Below are 19,814 nucleotides of genomic sequence, written 5' to 3'. Positions count from 1 at the left end.
CATGGGCTCTCTCCGACTTAGAACATTGTGAACTGGTTTTATTGGGCGAAATATTTAGTAGCTAAATAAGATTTTTGTGACAACTTGATATTTATTTGGCACTCTGAATATGATAATATCAAACAATTTTCTTTTCTACACGTAGGCTATATTTAAAATATTTGCCATTCTAAACAATTGGGCAAGATTTTATTCGATAATAAATTCATAAATCGATTGTAACGTCTAATTAAAAATATCTGTCATAATTTGTCTACTAGTTCAAACCATTTGATTATAATAGTACAAGAAATATACTACCAGTGGAAAACTTGTACTTGTAACCATATGCATGCGAATTGTGTCATAATCAAAGAGATTGACTTATTTACCTGCCCTCATTTAGCGACAAGAGTGTCTATAATGGACCAGGTGCTCTAAGACTTTTGTAATGATCTAATTTAACTATAAATATATGAAGTCTATCGAGGGAGAAAACAGATCAGAACTTGAGTTCGTTAGTTCCACATCACAATCTTAGAAACATGAAAGTGAGTTTGTGACGGTTTTTATATCATATACAAGATATTTAACATTCTTTTTCTTTTCGCTCTTGTTACAGTTCTTATTCGCTGTTTTGTGCACTTTGGCTTTGGCCTTTGGAGTCCAATCTTCGGTCTTGCCTTGGGGATACCCTCAAGTAGTAGTTGGTGATGGTCATGCTTCATACACTGCTGTTTCATCTCCATACGGCGCATGGGGACCTTGGGCTGGAGCTTGGGGACCATGGGCTCATGGAGCCGCTGTAGATGTTGCTCCTTTTGCTGGTGTTCAAGGTACCTATGTGGCAAAAACTCGTGGTGCTGTTCACACTGCTCCCTTGGAAGGTCATGTCAACTCAGTAGCTAATGTTAATGTTGCTCCTGCTCCAGGAACTTGGTAAACTTTGTTCTTGTAGAGAAATTTAGTTATTTCCTATATCCAAAGAATTAGTCTTGATGCTGATGGGCGTTGAAATGAATTGTGTTTTGTTATTTAGACAATAAATAATTGTTTGCAATAATTTAAAATGTTTTAGTGTTTTTATTGTCTGCTTATGGAAAACATTACAAATGAGGAATTGTTTTTTTTTTTTTTTTTGCAAAATTCGACCTTAAAGATGTCCTATTCTATTTCAAAGAATTTGTAAAAAATTTTGTAATAATCTTGTGGAGGATAGACGTTTAGTACGAAGGCCCAAAGGATAGCCTTAATAAATAAAATACAAAAACTTTCGTCAATCATGGTGGGAACAATATTAGGGTCTGGGGGTGATTTGTCCGGAACAAGTTATTGGATCGATTCGTAGAGTCGAGGGTATTATGCTGTCGGATTTCTATAAAAACAGTTTGCCCCATGTGATATTGCCATAAGCATCCCAGGAAATGCTGTCTGCATGGATTATTCAGGTGCGATTATGACCTCCAGCACATGTCTAAGCTGGTAAAACAATGGATTTCTGATAAAAAAAAGTGCGTCTGCTTGACTGGCCTTCTCAATCCCTTGTTGATGTTTGATTGTAAATCGAAAAATTGATATTAAATTTTTGCAAAAGACTTATGATCTCTATTTAAATCCAAACCATAGGATATCATTGTCCATTTAATGCTCACCAATGGCTATCATGGCTATAGTGTCCACTATTAACATTCATCGTTAAAATTTACAAAAACTTAATTTATTTTTTATACCCTCCACCATAGGATGGGGGTATATTAACTTTGTCATTCCGTTTGTAACACATCGAAATATTGTTCTAAGACCCCATAAAGTATATATATTCTGGGTCGTGGTGAAATTCTGAGTCGATCTAAGCATGTCCGTCCGTCTGTTGAAATCATGCTAACTTCCTAACGAAAAAAGCTATCGACTTGAAACTTGGAACAAGTAGTTGTTATTGATGTAGGTCGGATGGTATTGCAAATGGGCCATATCGGTCCACTTTTATGTATAGCCCCCATATAAACCGATTCCCCGATTTGAAATTTGCTTCTCTTAGAGGCTCTGCAACCTCTAAGAGAAGCAAATTTCATCCGATCCGGCTGAAATTTGGTACATGGTGTAAGTATGTGGTCTCTAACAACTATGCAAAAATTGGTCCACATTGATCAATAATTATATATACCCCCATTAGAGGTGTGCACGTGACACGAAATTGTCGTGACTCATGGCAATGGCGTGAGTGTGCGTGATTAACAAACCAAAATGTGGTGCGTGAGCGTGAGTCACGAAAATATTGTCTTCGTGAGTGTGCGTGAGTAAAGATTTACGCTCACGAAAATAATCCCGCTCATCGACATAAAACGCTTAAGAGTTAAATTCATTCACAATTTTAGTGACACCTGGGATGTTAAGAGTGTAATAACGCTCTCGATTTTAATAATACTCATATTTTCAGACACGTCGCTAAAGTAAATTACTCAAAAAATTGTTCGTGAGTCACGACATTTTTCGTGAGTCACGATATTTTTCGTGAGCCACGGTATTTTTCGTGAGTCACGACATGTTCGTCCGTTAGTGTGCGTGAGCGTGAGTCCTACCAAACAATATCGTGCGTGAGTGTGCGTGAGTAAGATTTTTCCGTCGTGAGTGTGCGTGAGCAAAATATTACTAAGGTGCACACCTCTAACCCCCATATAAACCGATCCCCCGATTTGGCTTGCGGAGCCTCTGAGAGAAGCAAATTTCATACGATCCGGCTGAAATTTGGTACATGGTGTTAGTATATGGTCTCTAACAACCATGCAAAAATTGGTCCACATAGGTCCATAATTATATATAGCCCCCATATAAACCGATCACCAGATTTGACCTCCGGAGCTTCTTGGAAGACCAAAATTAATCTGATTCAGTTGAAATTTGGTACATGGTGTTAATATATGGCCTTAGACACCCATGCAAAAATTGGTCCACATCGGTCTATAATTATATATAGCCCCCATATAAACCGATCCCCATATTTGACCTCCGGAGCCCCTTGGAAGAGCAAAATTTATCCGATTCTGTTGAAATTGTGATGTTAGTATATGGTATCCAACAACCATGCAAGAATTGGTTCATATCAGTCCATAATTATATATAGCCCCCATATAAACCAATCCCCAGATTTGACCTCCGGTGCCTTTTGGAGAAGCAAAATTCATCCGATCTGGTTGAAATTTGGTACGTGATGTTAGTATATGGTATCCAACAACCATGCAGGAATTGGTTCATATCAGTCCATAATTATATATAGCCCCCATATAACCCGATCCCCAGATTTGACCTCCGGTGCCTTTTGCAGAAGCAAAATTCATCCGATCTGGTTGAAATTTGGTAGTGATGGTAGTATATGATATTTAACAACCATGCCAAAAGTGGTCCATATCAGTCCATAATCATATGTAGCCCCCATATAAACCGATACCGAGATTTGGAGCCTCTTGGAGGAGCAAATTTCACCCGAGTCAGTTCAAATTTGGTACATTGTGCTAGTATATGGCCGCTAACAACCATGCCTAACTAGATCCATATTGGTCTATAGTTATATATAGCCCTCAGATAAATCGATTCCCAATCACACATAAATTGGTCCATATCAAGTTAATAATTGTATATAGCCCCCATATAAGCGACCCCCATATTTCAATTCTGGCTCTCGACCACGTATGGACTAACTCACAATTTAGAAAACGATGTTAAGAAGTTTTAAGATACCACAACCCAAGTAATTCGATTGTAGATGACAGTCTTTCGTGGAAATTTCAACGCATTCCATGGTGGAGAGTAAATAAGATTCGGCCTGGCCGAACTTACGGTCGTATATACCTAATTTTGGGACACTTAGTATTAGTTGCAAATGTTTTAAACAGGTGAAAACACTTAACAGGTTGACTGATAGGTCCCCGATCTGACACATAGATAGCGTCGCTAGTTTTTATATAGTACCAATCCTCAAATGATTCGTGTCAAAATTTGACGTCTGTACACACAAAAAAATTTCACGAAAAATGTTCCAATTAAAATTTTAATTGAGTTTTAAAAAATATTCAATTAAAAATTTAATTGATTCAACAAATTTTTTAATTGAAACAAAAATCAATCACAAAAATAATAGAATCAATTAATTTTTTAATTGGATCAATTAACTTTTTAATTGACCTTCAATAAATTTTTTAATTGATACTATCACTTCTGTGATTGAAAACATTTCAATTAAAAATTAATTTGATCAATTAATTTCGTGATTGAATCAGAAAAAAAAAGTTTTGTGTAAGTCAATTATTTTGTGAGATAGAGCGTCTTTTGTGAAACAAATTTTGTTATTGTGAAAAAAAATGGAAAAAAGGGAATTTCGTATTTTGATAAAATACTGTTTTCTGAAGGGAAAAAATTCGGCGGAAGCAAAAACTTGGCTTGATAATGAGTTTCCGGACTCTGCTCCAGGGAAATCAACAATAGTTGATTGGTATGCAAAATTTAAGCGTGGAGAAATGAGCACGGAGGACGGTGAACGCAGTGGACGCCCGAAAGAGGTGGTTACCGACGAAAACATCAAAAAAATCCACAAAATGATTTTGAATGACCGTAAAATGAAGTTGATCGAAATAGCAGAGGCCTTAAAGATATCAAAAGAACGTGTTGATCATATCATTCATTAATATTTGGATATGCGGAAGCTCTGTGCAAAATGGGTGCCGCGCGAGCTCACATTTGATCAAGCGGGTGTTTGCAGCTGTTAACTCGTGATACAACCGAATTTTTCCGTCGATATGTGACAATGGATGAAACATGGTTCCATCACTAGACTCCTGAGTCCAATCGACAGTCGGTTGAGTGGACAGTGACCGGTGAACCGTCTCCGAAGCGTGGAAAGACTCAAAAGTTCGCTGGCAAAGTAATGGCCTCTGTTTTTTAGGATGCGCAAGGAATAATTTTTATCGATTATCTTGAGAAGGGAAAAACCATCAACAGTGACTATTATATGGCGTTATTGGAGCGTTTGAAGGTCGAAATCGCGGCAAAACGGCCCCATTGAAGAAGAAAAAAGTGTTGTTCCACCAAGACAACGCACCGTGCAACAAGTCATTGAGAACGATGGCAAAAATTAATGAATTCGGCTTCGAATTGCTTCCCCACCCACCGTATTCTCCAGATCTGGCCCCCAGCGACTTTTTCTTGTTCTCAGACCTCAAAAGGATGCTCGCAGGGACAAAATTTGGCTGCAATGAAGCGGTGATCGCCGAAACTGAGGCCTATTTTGAGGCTAAACCGAAGGAGTATTACCAAAATGGTATCAAAAAATTGGAAGGTCGTTATAATCATTGTATCGCTCTTGAAGGGAACTATGTTGAATAATAAAAACGAATTTTGACAAAAGTGTGTTTTTCTTTGTTAAACCGGGGATTTATCCGCCAACCTGTTATATATATGGAAGCTATATATAAATCTTAACCGAATTCTTCCAAAATCAATATGGTTCTATTCTGAGCCAAAACACATACTTGTGCCAAACTTGAAGTCGATTGGACTAAAACTGCGACCTAGACTTTGATTACAAAAATGTGTTCATGTACAGACGGACATGGCTATATCGACTCAGGAGCCCACCCTGAGTTTTTGTGCCAAAGACACCATGTGTCTATCTTGTCTCCTTCTGGGTGTTGCAAACATATGCACTAACTTATAATATCCTGTTCCACAGTGTGGCGAAGGGTATAATGAAAACTCGTTTAACAATTAACTTTAGCTCTTAAAGCTGAGACCAAGTTCGTAATATCGATCGAAAATAATAATTTTTTCATGGTTTCTTTTCCTTAATAATTAATTTAAAGAAACCAAACTTTTTGAATTAGGACTTTGAATCAATCCCTTTCCATTTTATAATAAAATGAGCCGAAAATGTATAATTTCATTCTGCAAAAATGTCTCATGTTTCCCATCCAACACTTTGCTAACATTTTTCTCTTGAAACATATTTGAGGTGATCATATTTCTTCTTCTTGGCGTGTAGGAGTCGACTTTCTTTGAAATCAACTCAGACTGATGTGAGACTATATTAGTATGTATTACATTGTGACTAAGTGGATTATTTGCGGTCATAATTTAGGGGTTTTACATGGGCTATTGAGCAGCGTAGTTTATATTCAAATTATTCACATTCTCTCCATCTCGGAGGGTATAAGTAAATTGTAAAGAATGCCTCTTAAGCTATACCTACTACAACATTTAATTAGATAATAAATTCATAAATCGATTATAATGTCTAATTAAAAGTATTTGTCATAATATGTCTGCTATTTCAATCGAATGGATTATAATATTACAAGAAATTTTAAGAACTATATCACCGTAGAACATGTAAGTGTAACCATATGCATTGTGAAATATGTCATAATTAAATAGTTTGACTTATTTACCTGCCCCCATTCTAAGACAGCAGTGACTACAACAGAGGTCCATTACTCTACATTCACTTTAAGTCTTTTGCAGTGCTCTAATTTCTCTATAAAACTATGGGGAGAGCTGAGAAAGAAATCAGATCAGAACTCAAGTTCGTTGGTTCCACATCACAATCTTAAAAAAATGAAAGTAAGTTGGAAACTAAGTCCATGCTAAAGTTACATATATATTTTTTAATTTCCTCTTTAATCTTGCTTGTTGTAGTTCTTGTTCGCTGTCTTGTGCACTTTGGCTTTGGCCTTTGGAGTCCAATCTTCAGTCTTACCTTGGGGATACCCTCAAGTGGTAGTTGGTGATGGTCATACTTCTTACACAGCCGTTTCTTCACCCTACGTTGCCGGAGCTTGGGGACCCTGGGGAGGTGCTTGGGGTGGAGCTTGGAGTGGAGCTTGGGGACCATGGGCTCATGGAGCCGCTGTGGATGTTGCTCCTTTTGCTGGTGTTCAAGGCACCTATGTGGCTAAAACGCGTGGTGCTGTTCACACTGCTCCCTTGGATGGTCATGTCAAATCTGTAGCAAATGTCAATGTTGCTCCTGCCCCTGGAACTTTGTAAATTCGTTTTTATGGTGAAGTTTAGTCATTTTTTTGTGTTTCCAAAGATGATAAAAACAAATGTTCATTATTTCATAAATAAATAATAATTTGCAATTTTTTAAATGGCTGTACACAATTTTTTGACTCAGAGAAAACTATATGGAATAAGGCAAGGAAGGATTTTTTTTGCAATTTTTTACAACAAAAAAAAAAAAATAACTGAATACTTTCGTAAATTATGTATAAACATACGGAATGTTAACAGAGCCTCGAAATATGAGATACTCAACGATATCCAGATTTATATTTAAAATTGGTCCCAAATTACATCTCATACAGCAAAATTCTTAATTCGTCAGTTTTGCTAGTGCAGACCATTGCAAACGAGCTATGTGAAGGCTATATCAGAATATGGATCGACATAAACCACTCTTGGCACATACATTTTTCGGTTCAAAGCAGGGATCCGGAGCGGAGCGTGGAGCGGAGCAAGCCCTTTTTTTGCCGGAGCGGGAGCGGCATTTCTAAAATCCGGAGCGGAGCGGGAGCGGAGCGCTTTCCAAATGAAAAACCGCTCCGCTCCGAATAAAATATTACTTGAATGAAATGTGTAACTTTGAAATTACACTGTGTAGGTAATTTCAAATATGGCTAGTACTTAGCGTAGTGTGAGTAAACGTTTAAAATGTACGATATGTATTTTTGTACGTACGTACATTGGGGAAAACACAACGTGTTGTTTAGTAATTGTTTTCAAAAATGGCAAATGTCAAAATATATCTCTAGTATGTGTTGTAAAAGTAACAACAGTACTTTCGATCAATTTCATCCCGTATTACTACAAAGATGTTTGGAATGAAGGTCAAATAAATGCAATTAAACGATCTTATTTATATTTAATTTTTTAGTTTTCTACACTGAAAAAAATATTGTCGTGAAGTCAAAGATTTCATGTCTTTAGAATAAGAATGCAAATTTTGCTTTACATGGAAGACGCATTTCTCTAAAATAAAGTTTTTTCCTTGTCCAAAAGTCAATAAACTTTTGAATGAAGTTGTAATGTCCTTATAATTAAGTGATTTTACTTAAAAATGTGTATCATAACATGAAAGATAAAATTTTTGAGGTAAGGTCAACTTGACTTTAATAATTAAGAAAAATTGTTTAAAATTAATAAAATTGTCTTTAAATTTGTTTCCTTTTTGCATCTTGCCTACAAAGCAAAAAATTGTTAAAAAATAAGACATGGTTTTCAACACTTTTATTTAAAGACGCTTTTTACTTGAAATATAGCATAATTTCTACTGGAAGTCGAGTCTTAATATGGAAAATAAAATTGTCGTTAACTCGTTTTTAAAGGATTTTGATAACAACTGACAAAAAAATCTAAAAAAAATGAAAAATTAACATTTGCTTCCTAGAAGCAAGTACATAACCCCCAAATTTAAGAGATAATTGCGTCTTTAAAGTATCCTTACTTGTATTCTCCGCTTCTTTGGCTCGGAATCAATACCCAAACTGTTAAAGTAAAGACAAAATCTTTGGAACCGGGCATACTTTTTTTCAGAGTAAGGACATTCATATTTGCTTTACTATTGTACTGTATCCTAGCATTCTCTTATTTCTGATATTAGTTCCCGAAAATTTAATTAAAATTATGGATAGTTTCAATTTTGGTTGAAAAATGTGCGCATATACATTTATTTTAATTTTTTCTAACATTGAAAACTAATGACTTCATTTGTATTATTGCATGTTATTTACTTTTTTTGAGAACGAACATTTCTTAAAAACGCTGTTCGAAAATGTATTTTTAAAATAAAGGGGAAAAAAGCGAAATTAGGTAACACTAGATCAGAGTAAGAATATTCGTAGGTATACCATGGACTGATTTCGATGGAGGTTGTTGCAAACATAAATATACACACACATTACATATATAACAAAACCTTTTCTCTACGTCTGTTGCAAAACAAAAAAAAAAAACTTTCGGAGAGTAGTTACTTCTACTCTGTGTATAGACTTTCAATTCCAATCAGCGTCCCGCAAAGAATATTGTCGGGAGACCAAATATTTCACATGCTTAAAATACGAATACGAATTTTGCTTAGAATAGAAGACGTATTTCTCTGAAATAAAGTTTTTTCCTTGTCTAAAAGTCTCTAAACTTTTCTAATAAGGCTGTTTGTCCTTATAGCTAAATGATTCGACATAAAAATGTGTATCCTAACATGAATGAAAATTTCGTTTTAATGAAGTCAAAATGGATTTAATATTTCTGAAAAAATCTTCAAAATTAATAAAATGTATCAACACATTGTTTTAAAGTCATTATACCCTAAACCACATAGTGGTTAGGGTATAATAAGTTTGATCTGCCAAAAAATGTGCCTACCAGAACCGATCGACTCTGAATCACCTCCTGAGTCGATCTAGCGCTTGGTGTCCGTCCGTCCATCCGTCTGTCCATGTATTTGTTGTTCACAGGATTCCGGTCGCAATTATTAACCGATTTTGATGAAATTTGGTACAGGGAGTTTTTTGGGCACAAGGACGAACGATATTGAATTTGGAAGAAATCGGATCAAATTTAGATATAGCTCCCATATATATGTATCGCCCGATTTCGACAAATGGGGTCACGCTGTGCCCCCATAACATAAAACTCAATCGAACAAATAATACAATGTTTGTACTATAATTTTCTCGGAGAGGAGCGGAGCGACTTTTTTTCTCGGAGCGGAGCGGTTTATTTTTCTCCGGAGCGGGAGCGGAGCGAAAAAATTGACCGCTCCGGATCCCTGGTTCAAAGTAATCGAACAGCGTAAAGGGTGATACGGTCAAAATTTGGTCAAGGGAAAACGCGTGTAAATCGGTGAAATCGTTTATTTAAAAAATCAAATTAAATTTCTTTTTCAAGTTCAATTAGTATAAAATTCCAAATCCGAATTGCCGGGCCTCACGCTTGACACCTGCCATCAGATTTTGTACATCCACCTTGTCCACCTTCTTCGCCGCAGAAAGCCAGTTTGCCTTGAACTGCTGCTCGTCCTTAGCAGTTTTTTTGGTCTTCTTTAGGTTCCGCTTGACAATAGCCCAGTATTTCTCAATTGGGCGGAGCTCTGGCGTGTTGGGAGGGTTCTTGTCCTTGGGAACCACCTGCACGTTGTTGGCGGCGTACCACTCCATGGCCTTTTTACCGTAATGCCAAGATGCCAAATCCGGCCAAAACAGTACGGAACAACCGTGTTTCTTCAGGAAAGGCAGCAGACGTTTATTCAAACACTCTTTCACGTAAATTTCTTGGTTGACAGTCCCGGAAGCTATGAAAATGCTGCTTTTCAAGCCACAGGTACAGATGGCTTGCCAAACCAGATATTTCTTTGCGAACTTTGACAGTTTTATGTGCTTGAAAATATCTGCTAACTTTCCCCTTCCTTTTGCCGTATAAAACTGCTGTCCCGGAAGCTGCTTGTAGTCGGCTTTGACGTAGGTTTCGTCGTCCATTACCACGCAGTCAAACTTCGTCAGCATCGTCGTGTACAGCCTCCGGGATCGCGCTTTGGCCGTCGTATTTTGTTTATCATCACGATTTGGAGTCACTACCTTCTTGTGAGTCGATAGTCCAGCTCGTTTTTTGGCTCGATGCACGGTTGTAGACGATACACCCAGCTTATTTGCGGCATCTCGGAGAGAGAGGTTAGGATTTCGCTTGAAACTACCGGCAACTCTCTTTGTCGTCTCAGCGGCTTCCGCTTTTCGATTTCCCCCGATCCAGACTTCCTGGCTGTCGACAAACGTTCACCAAACACTTTAATTACATTTGTAACGGTTTATTTGGCAACTTTTAGCGATTTTGCCAGCTTTGCGTGCGAATAGCTCGGATTTTCGTGATGCGCGAGCAAAATTTTGATAGGCTGCTCTTTTTGCTTGGACGGCAAGAAGAGTGAATTCCAAAATCAAAAAAAGAGCAACATTCTACATACACACACCTTCAAAATGAGGGATCTTCAGGTTTTTTATATGCAAAATTGAAAGAAATACGTCAAGTTTATATTGACCAAATTTTGACCGTATCACCCTTTATAGAATAAAATTGGCGATTGTAATCCCTAAAGAAGGAAAACCGAGAATCGGTGATCGCAGGGGTATATGACCAAAACATTGATAAATATGAACCAATCCCAGCAAAAAATACTTCAGCAGTAAGAGTTTAGTTGCCCTCTTTGGTATACAATAAAGTAGGCAGTGCATCCACACTGTATGAATCGATGGCAATAACGTAAAAGAGTAATCAAACTAGTTTATGATCGTTTGTTTACATTATTGCAACCAATTCATGCAGTATAGATGCATGAAAGGTAGTGCTGTTTTCCTTCACGCCAACAATGCTATACTCAAGATTATACATCACTTCTGAGCAACATTTCTATTAAAATGAGCAATTATATACGCGCTATGTAGAAGCTGCTCTAAATCGGGACATCGCCCACAAAAATCAGCGCTGATTCGGTTGTTTTGTAAGCAGTTGGTACTGCCTCTCTTCCTTACAATCCTGTTGAAATAGAGCTCCTTTTTTTGCTGGGACGTTACAAATTCACCGTCCAAAAATACTCGTACTGATATAATTGCTCATTTTAATAGAAATATTGCTCAGAAGTGATATATAATCATGAGTATAGCATTGTTGGCGTGAAGGAAAACAGCACTAACTTTCATGCATTTATACTGCATGAATTGGTTGCAATAACGTAAACGAATGATCATAAACTAGTTTGATTACTCGTTTATGTTATTGCCACCGATTCATTCAGTGTGGATGCACTGCCTACTTTTTTGTATACCAAAAAGCGCAACTAAACTCTTACTGCTGAAGAATTTTTTTCTGGGGTGTTCATCGCAACCATGTTGTTTTCTCGGTCATTATGTATCTTATTTCAAAAAAAAAAAAAATATGTTTGGTGTGAAAATAACATTCTTGCTGCACTAATGTTCCATGTTCGCAGCTTAACCCGATCAACTGCTCAATTTCGAATGTCTTTACATCGGAAAAAAGCAAATTCGGTAATTGGCCACAGTAGTGGAAGTGAAGTACCTCCCTGGCTTTAACCTTTTTTAGTGCATTGTTGAGTTTATGCACGATTTGGAATTTCAATTGGTTTAGCAAGAATTTGCTTCGCGTGCATGAAAGTGGCCATTTACCGAATTTGGATTTCTCCGATCAGAAACCATTCACTTGTAATTTGATCAATTTTTATGTTATGAGTTTTGGTATTTCAGTTTGTATTCAAATTAATGAAATTTGCAACTAAAATGGGATGTATCCAGTGTGATCTGGTGGTGAGTCGGGAAGGTTTAGCTGAACAAGCGAAAATATGGCGCATGTCAGTGACCCCTGGTTGCAAATGAGACACACGTCACCTACGCTGCTATCAATCATTGATAGACAGGAATTGAGGCAGCTGAAATTTACCTGATCTTAGTTGGGCGAAAAATATAATAAATAGTCTGCCGTGAGAGATCTCTTTCTTCCGCTACTATGGGCGGTGGTCGGACTCAGATAACAGGTTTAGCTTTGTAGCTTCTCACCGCTTTGGATACAGTATTCTCATGAATCCTGTTCAGACATGCCTGGTATGCCGTCTGATCTAGAGGCTCTCCTTTGTAGCGCTGGATCTCGTGCTCTAGATGATGTATATCAACCTTCATTTAATGCTTTCATTCCTGATTGGTAGTTGTTTATCCATAAGATGATGGTTTGGATGAATACTGTGAGAACAATCCAGGAGATGCTGCTGTGACAACATGTAATTATGTCTACGCCCTGGGATGATCTTTGTCTCCACATAAATGTGCGATGCAATTCTATGTGTAGCTTTCTGGCAAGTATATATGTTATTCCTCTTCGTCTGGCACTGCATAATTTTCCACAGATCGGCCAATTGTCTTATAAGAAGTTGACAAGATTTTTTGTCCGCACCCCAAGTTCTGCCGGCAAGTACCTTGTGACCCCGAAAATAGTGGGGTCAATTATGGTCGGAATTGTTTCGCTATCGTCATTAATATTCAACTGCCTGTGTACCCTGCTTGCCATGATTGTACAGTCGTCTGCGTACGATACAATCTCGACACTGCCTGGAGGGGTGGAATAGAACTAGAGTTAAACTCCCTGTTTCAATCTACGGGTCTTGACTTTCAATCCCCATATTCTACATACAACAGGCGCCCACACACATAATTAGTAACCCAACACTTGGTTCCTGTCGGTAGGATCGTATTCTCGATGTCCTCTAATAATCGGGCATGGTTGACTTTATCGAATGTCTTCGACATGTCAAGCGCCACGAGGACCGTCTTTTGACACGGATTGGGCCGACTGAGTCCCCCTATTTATGTATGCTGAAATGGCAGTGGTTGTACTATGAACTTTGTGGAATCCATGTTGATGATTGGCAGCTGGAAAATTCTCCACAATGGTGGGGAGGAGTAGTGCCACAAGTCTTGGCTACTGGCAAGAGAAAGGAAATCGGTATGTACGATACACCCTTACCCGAGACTTTGTCTGGCTTCAGTAATGGAATTAGCCTACACATTTCCAGACATCGGGTATAATGAGCGACTCCAAGAACAAAGTAAGGAACAAAGTAAGTACTCAACTCCCAGTATTATCAGATGCTTCAGCATTATCATAGAAATTTCTTAGCTGATGGCCTTAGCAGCCAATGCTACTTTTCACTTTTCTTTTTTATCATACATTTACTGTATGATTAAAATAAACAATAAATAAATAAATAAATAATAGAAATTCCGTCGTGACCCAGCGCCTTGGGTGGTTCCACATTGTTGATGACATCGGTATCTTCGGCTGTGGTAAATTGTGGTGTATTGTCGGCTCGGAGGACATTCTCTAACACTCTAGGGATACTCGACAAACTTTCGGTTGAAAAATCTAGAGCACCTCTTCGGATCAGTCACTATCACGTCGCCATAGGTGACTGAATTCCCATCATCCCCAGTAGCTCTCACTGTTGACGTGTGCTATGTGTTCAACTTGTGCTCGTCGACTATCTTATTAGCCTCTAGATTCTTATTAGCCTCCTGATTCTAGGGTAGTGTTAGCACAGCGGTGTTCATCGCGCTCGTCTGCTGGATAGATGGGCCTCACTTGGGCAATTCAACCAGCGGGTGTTTCGCGGGTGTGTGCTGCCGTAACGACCGTTGATCACTCTTCGCTCGTACGTATCGGCCATGGGATCAAAATAAGTCCCGCATATTATCGGGAAGTCTTGGCAGACATTTCAGCCGTAGACCACGGATATTTCAACAGGACTGAGCACCATCGCCCTCTCCATCCGTCAATAATGAACGGCTTTAAAAGGAGGTTTCTAGCTTCATTTCTAGCGCACAAAAGCTACCAAAGTCTCCGAATCTCAATCCGTTGAACCTTTGCATTGTGGAGAGTAAGATTGGCACTAAAAAATACCAAAGTGTCGATCATCTCAAGACGACACTTCTCCGGTAATAGACCGAAATATCGCTGAGTCACTTTCATGGACCATGTGATGGCTTTGTCGGCCGTTTGAAAGCCATAATTCATGCCAAAGGTACCCAACTCGAATAAATCTAAGTTGATTCTAAAATTTTATTATATTTCTGTCATTTTTGCGTTTGAAAAATTAAACATATTAAATGCGCTTTACTTTATTGCATTACATATTATTACCCCTGTACAATAACTCCCCCATATCCGATAAATTGTTTCTTCTTCAAAATTTAGTGAAATTCTTTTTTGTTTCAACTCGATTGTATATTAATATTTAGAATGCCCCGCCCCACAATAGTTGTTACATTATGAATTTTATACCAAGTTCAGACATTTCATAATGTTTTGATTGTAGCAATCAACTTTCGTTAGAGCTAAGTCATCAAATTTTGTCGTATTTGATATTGCCATTTTTATGATCTCTTTGAACCAATTGTAATTTAATATTTACATATAAATTTATAACAGGCGGCCAATTATCGCAGTAAAAGAATGTCCATTCTAATACGGGGTGATCGTATTTAGAACCATTTCTTGTCTGGTAGCTTGACGTACCAATTACATTAATTTGACATGATTCCTCTGTAGATCAATTGACCAGTTTAGGTTTTTTCTCTTTATTGACCATATGGGCTATTAGAGTAATGGTAAATTTAGTTGCTACCACACCTTAGCTCAATGGTAATTTGTCATTAAACTTTATATGATAATTTGAGTAATAATTACACGAGAATATAATTGCGGATTAGATATGAAATATGCAGTAAGAGTAAATTCTAAGGTGTGGGATGGCTTCAATTATGATAAGAGCGATGATAGAAGTATGTGAGTTACAGAAGCTCATTCAATTGCTTTCATCTGGGAGTCTTTTTGAGGTAAAAGTCAGAGAAATCACACCAACTAATAGTTTTGAAGTATGATTGACGATTTTAGATTATTAAAACAGATCATCTAATATTGATGTTGAATGTGAAGGCACCTCGCCAATTTTTTTTTTACCAAAATAAACTTTACTCTGTGACATATTCGTATCTTTGACATCGCGCCTATTACAAAGCAAAAGTAGACTTACATTTTAGACTGAATTATATGTCCTTATCACACCTTACATTTACCATTAGTCCGGTAGTTTTACTACACTCAAAGAAATGTTTCAGTAGACACAGAAAAAATATATGGTGATGAATGACATGGATAATTAGTTTGAAGGATTTTGGTATTGACTCCGAGACAATGGTGACGCTTCCTTAAAATAAAGACATTGTTTAGCGAACTATATGGCTTTAAATCTACAAGAGAGAGGTTCACCACTGTAGTATCATAATGAACTAAATAGTCTAAGTGTGCCTGAAATATGTGGCTGCCACCTAACCTAACCTAAATCGACGGTACATATCTCATTTATTGATTTTTATATTAACTTTGTCATTCAATTTGTAACACATCAAAATATTACTATAACAGGTTGGCTGATAAGTCCCCGGTCTGACACATAGATGGCGTCGCTAGTATTAAATGCATATTATTTTTATATAGTACCAACCTTCAAATGATTCGTGTCAAAATTTGACGTCTGTAAGTCAATTAGTTTGTGAGATAAAGCGTCTTTTGTGAAGCAACTTTTGTTATTGTGAAAAAATGGAAAAAAAAGGAATTTCGTGTTTTGGTAAAATACTGTTTTCTGAAGGGAAAAAATACGGTGGAAGCAAAACCTTGGCTTGATAATGAGTTTCCGGACTCTGCCCCAGGGAAATCAACAATAATTGATTGGTATGCAAAATTCAAGCGTGTGAAATGAGCACGGAGGACGGTGAATGCAGTGGACGCCCGAAAGAGGTGGTTACCGACGAAAACATCCAAAAAATCCACAAAATGATTTGGAATGACCGTAAAAGGAAGTTGATCGAGATAGCAGAGGCCTTAAAGATATCAAAGGAATGTGTTGGTCATATCATTCATCAATATTTGGATATGCGGAATCTCTGTGCAAAATGGGTGACGCGCGAGCTCACATTTGACCAAAAACAACAACGTGTGGATGATTCTGAGCGGTGTTTGCAGCTGTTAACTCGTAATACACCCGAGTTTTTCCATCGATATGTGACAATGGATGAAACATGGCTCCATCACTACACTCCTGAGTCCAATCGACAGTCGGCTGAGTGGACAGCGACCGGTGAACCGTCTCCGAAGCGTGGAAAGACTCAAAAGTCCGCTGGCAAAGTAATGGTCTCTGTTTTTTGGGATTCGCAAGGAATAATTCTTATCGATTATTTTGAGAAGGGAAAAACCATCAACAGTGACTACTATTTGGCGTTATTGGAGCGTTTGAAGGTCGAAATCGCGGCAAAACGGCCCCATATGAAGAAGAAAAATGTGTTGTTCTACCATCGTTCACAAGTCATTGAGAACGATGGAAAAAATTCATGAATTGGGCTTCGAATTGCTTCCCCTTGTCCTCAGACCTCAAAAGGATGCTCGCAGGGAAAAATTTGGCTGCAATGAAGAGGTGATCGCCGAAATTGAGGCCTATTTTGAGGCAAAACAGAAGGAGTACTACCAAAATGGTATCAAAAAAATGGAAGGTCGTTATAATCGTTGTATCGCTCTTGAAGGGAAATATGTTGAATAATAAAAACGAATTTTGACAAAAAAATGTGTTTTTCTTTGTTAGACCGGGGACTTATCAGCCAACATGTTAAGATACCGAACGAAATAAGTTATCGACTTAGGCACAAGTAGTTGCTATTTATGTAGATCGGATGGTATTTCAAATGGGCCATATCGGACCACTTTTACGTATAGCCCCCATATAAACCGACCCCCGATTTGGTTTATGGATCCTCTTTGAGAAGCAAATTTCATCCGATCCGCTTGAAATTTGGTACGTGGCGTGAGTATATGGTGTCTAACAACCATGCAAAAATTGACCAATATCGGTCCATAATTATATATAGCCCCCATATAAACCGATCCCCAGATTTGACCTCCGGAGCCTCTTAGAGGAGCAAAATTCATCCGATCCGTTTGAAATTTGGTACGTGGTGTTAGTATATGGTATCTAACAACCATGCACAAATTGGTCCATAACGGTCTATAATTATATATAGCCCCCATATAATCCGATCCCCATATTTGACATCCAAAGCCTATGGGAAGAACAGATTTATTCCGATACGATTGAAATATGGTACATGCTGTTAGGTTAGGTGGCAGCCCGATGTATCAGGCTCACTTAGACTATTCAGTCCATTGTGCTACCACAGTGGTGAACCAAGGGCAAGTACCACAGTGGCTAAAAACAATCTTTCTGGTAGGCACTTTTTTGGTAGATCAAAGTTATTTGACTCTGACCACTATGTGGTTTAGAGTATAAAAACAGACTCCTGAAAATACTTTGGGCGACATTTTATAACCTAAATAGTTTACGAATTATTGTTCGGTAGACCATGATGTACAACAGCAGTTACTGACTATGGTTTTTAGCAGACTTATTTTTTGAGTGTATGTGTTAACTGTGCAGGTGTTACCAACTACGTTAATCAATGACCTTAGTATAAGAACACATAGCGGCAAATACTCTATGTTTATCTCTACTATTTACATTTAAATATGAATTAATTGTATGCAAAAGATTTGGTTAATTGATTACACCCTACAATCAGAGAAAAAATTATTTGTAGTGCACATAAGTGATGGAAGCGTGAGTGATAAATATTTAGATTTAATTTCCTCGGGAAAAGCATTGACATTTGGAAGATTTGTTAGGTTAAGTTTTCTACATATAGTGACAGTCCTATATATAGAGCTCACTTAGACTAACCGGTTATCGATATCCTTAGAAAATTGTATCTTTCATAGTTTTCCTAGTTCAAATATAAACGCCATATATTCAAACACTTTAATTTGATTTCTTTTGTCTTTACGGTATCATAAATGTCCATATGACCATTAGAATTCAATTAAAAAACGCCTTAGGTTATACCATTTTTCAACGAAAATGTGTTGAACAAGTCTGCGACAACATTGTCGCAAATTTATTAATTACTCTATAAACAAAACAATTTGCATTCACAATTCTTACTCTGACCATTTCATGTTCAAACATCAAATGTGAAAGGGACTTGATGTTGGTGTGATACAACTTTCAATGATTATTGGTTTGAATTTAAATGCAATTTTCTATGACCGTTATTGGTAAGAGTGATTGATAGGTGTTAATGCCCAAATACTTAGTCACTATGAAATATTTTTATGTGATTTTACTCTCGTTATTATTCAATAATAACTTAATTATCATTAGTCAATAATTGACCGTTATTATTTAGAACGTTCGTTTTACTGAGGGAGGTTCGAACGTCAGTTTATTTGCTTACTGTAAATGAAGACATAAAAGCAGATATTTTACAATGGGATGCTGTTATATGTAGGCGATTGATTAAAATAGGGTACGAGGCATGCTGTCAAACAAACATCAAATTCTAGCTTTCAAGAGAATCAAAATAAAAATTACGACGTTTAGATGATCAAGAAGTAAATATGTTTCTCCAAGAGGCTCCAGAAGTCATATGTGGGGATTGGTTAATTTGGGTGCAATATGTACACCGAAAAAAGTAAAATGTTGTATAGGAAGAATGAACTACCTCGCACGAAAATTGAACTAAATTTTACTCCACATTTTGAGATTTCCACAAACCGTTGATAAAAACGAGGAAATTGTAGTGCCCTGTTGTACTTTTTAACTGCAGTTCACGAAATTACAACCTCTTATAGAATTAAAACTTAACTAAATCAATCATTTGCGCCAAAGCATGACCATTTTGACTAAAGGGTGATACGGTCAAAATTTGGTCAATATAAACTTGACGTATTTCTTTCAATTTTGCATTTAAAAAACCTGAACACCCCTCATTTTGAAGGTGTGTGTGTGTGTAGAATGTTGCTCCTATTTTGATTTTGGAATTCACTCTTCAGTTGTCAAAATGCCGTCCAAGCAAGAAGAGCAGCGTATCAAAATTTTGCTCGCGCATCGCGAAAATCCGAGCTACTCGCACGCAAAGCTGGCAAAATCGCTAAAAGTTGCCAAATCAACCGTTACAAATGTAATTAAAGTGTTTGGGGAACGTTTGTCGACAGCCAGGAAGTCTGGATCGGGGGGAAATCGAAAACCGGAAGCCGCTGAGACGGCAAAGAGAGTTGCCGGTAGTTTCAAGCGAAACCTAACCTCTCTCTCCGAGATGCCCCAAATAAGCTGGGTTATCGTCTACAACCGTGCA

At 37.5% G+C, this 19,814-nt stretch overlaps 2 protein-coding genes across 2 annotated transcripts; both read left to right on the top strand.

Annotated features, from left to right (window-relative positions):
* Positions 1 to 372: 372 nt before the first annotated feature.
* Positions 373 to 1,049, top strand: LOC142226558 (adult cuticle protein 1-like). Its single transcript, XM_075296631.1, has 2 exons — positions 373 to 530; positions 602 to 1,049. The coding sequence occupies exons 1-2, from the start codon at positions 525 to 527 to the stop codon at positions 920 to 922; spliced, it is 327 nt and encodes a 108-aa protein (XP_075152746.1). The 5' UTR covers positions 373 to 524; the 3' UTR covers positions 923 to 1,049.
* A 5,242-nt stretch (positions 1,050 to 6,291) lies between these two features.
* On the top strand, positions 6,292 to 7,118 carry LOC142226556 (adult cuticle protein 1-like). Its single transcript, XM_075296630.1, has 3 exons — positions 6,292 to 6,357; positions 6,433 to 6,588; positions 6,664 to 7,118. Exons 1-3 carry the CDS (start codon positions 6,307 to 6,309, stop codon positions 7,012 to 7,014), a joined length of 558 nt encoding a protein of 185 aa, XP_075152745.1. The 5' UTR covers positions 6,292 to 6,306; the 3' UTR covers positions 7,015 to 7,118.
* The last annotated feature ends 12,696 nt before the right edge of the window (positions 7,119 to 19,814 follow it).

The sequence above is a fragment of the Haematobia irritans genome, chromosome 2 (genome assembly GCF_050003625.1).
Source record: "Haematobia irritans isolate KBUSLIRL chromosome 2, ASM5000362v1, whole genome shotgun sequence".
NCBI lineage: Eukaryota > Metazoa > Arthropoda > Insecta > Diptera > Muscidae > Haematobia > Haematobia irritans.
Note: the sequence above shows the minus strand (reverse complement) of the source record. Positions and strands in the feature narration are given on the sequence as shown.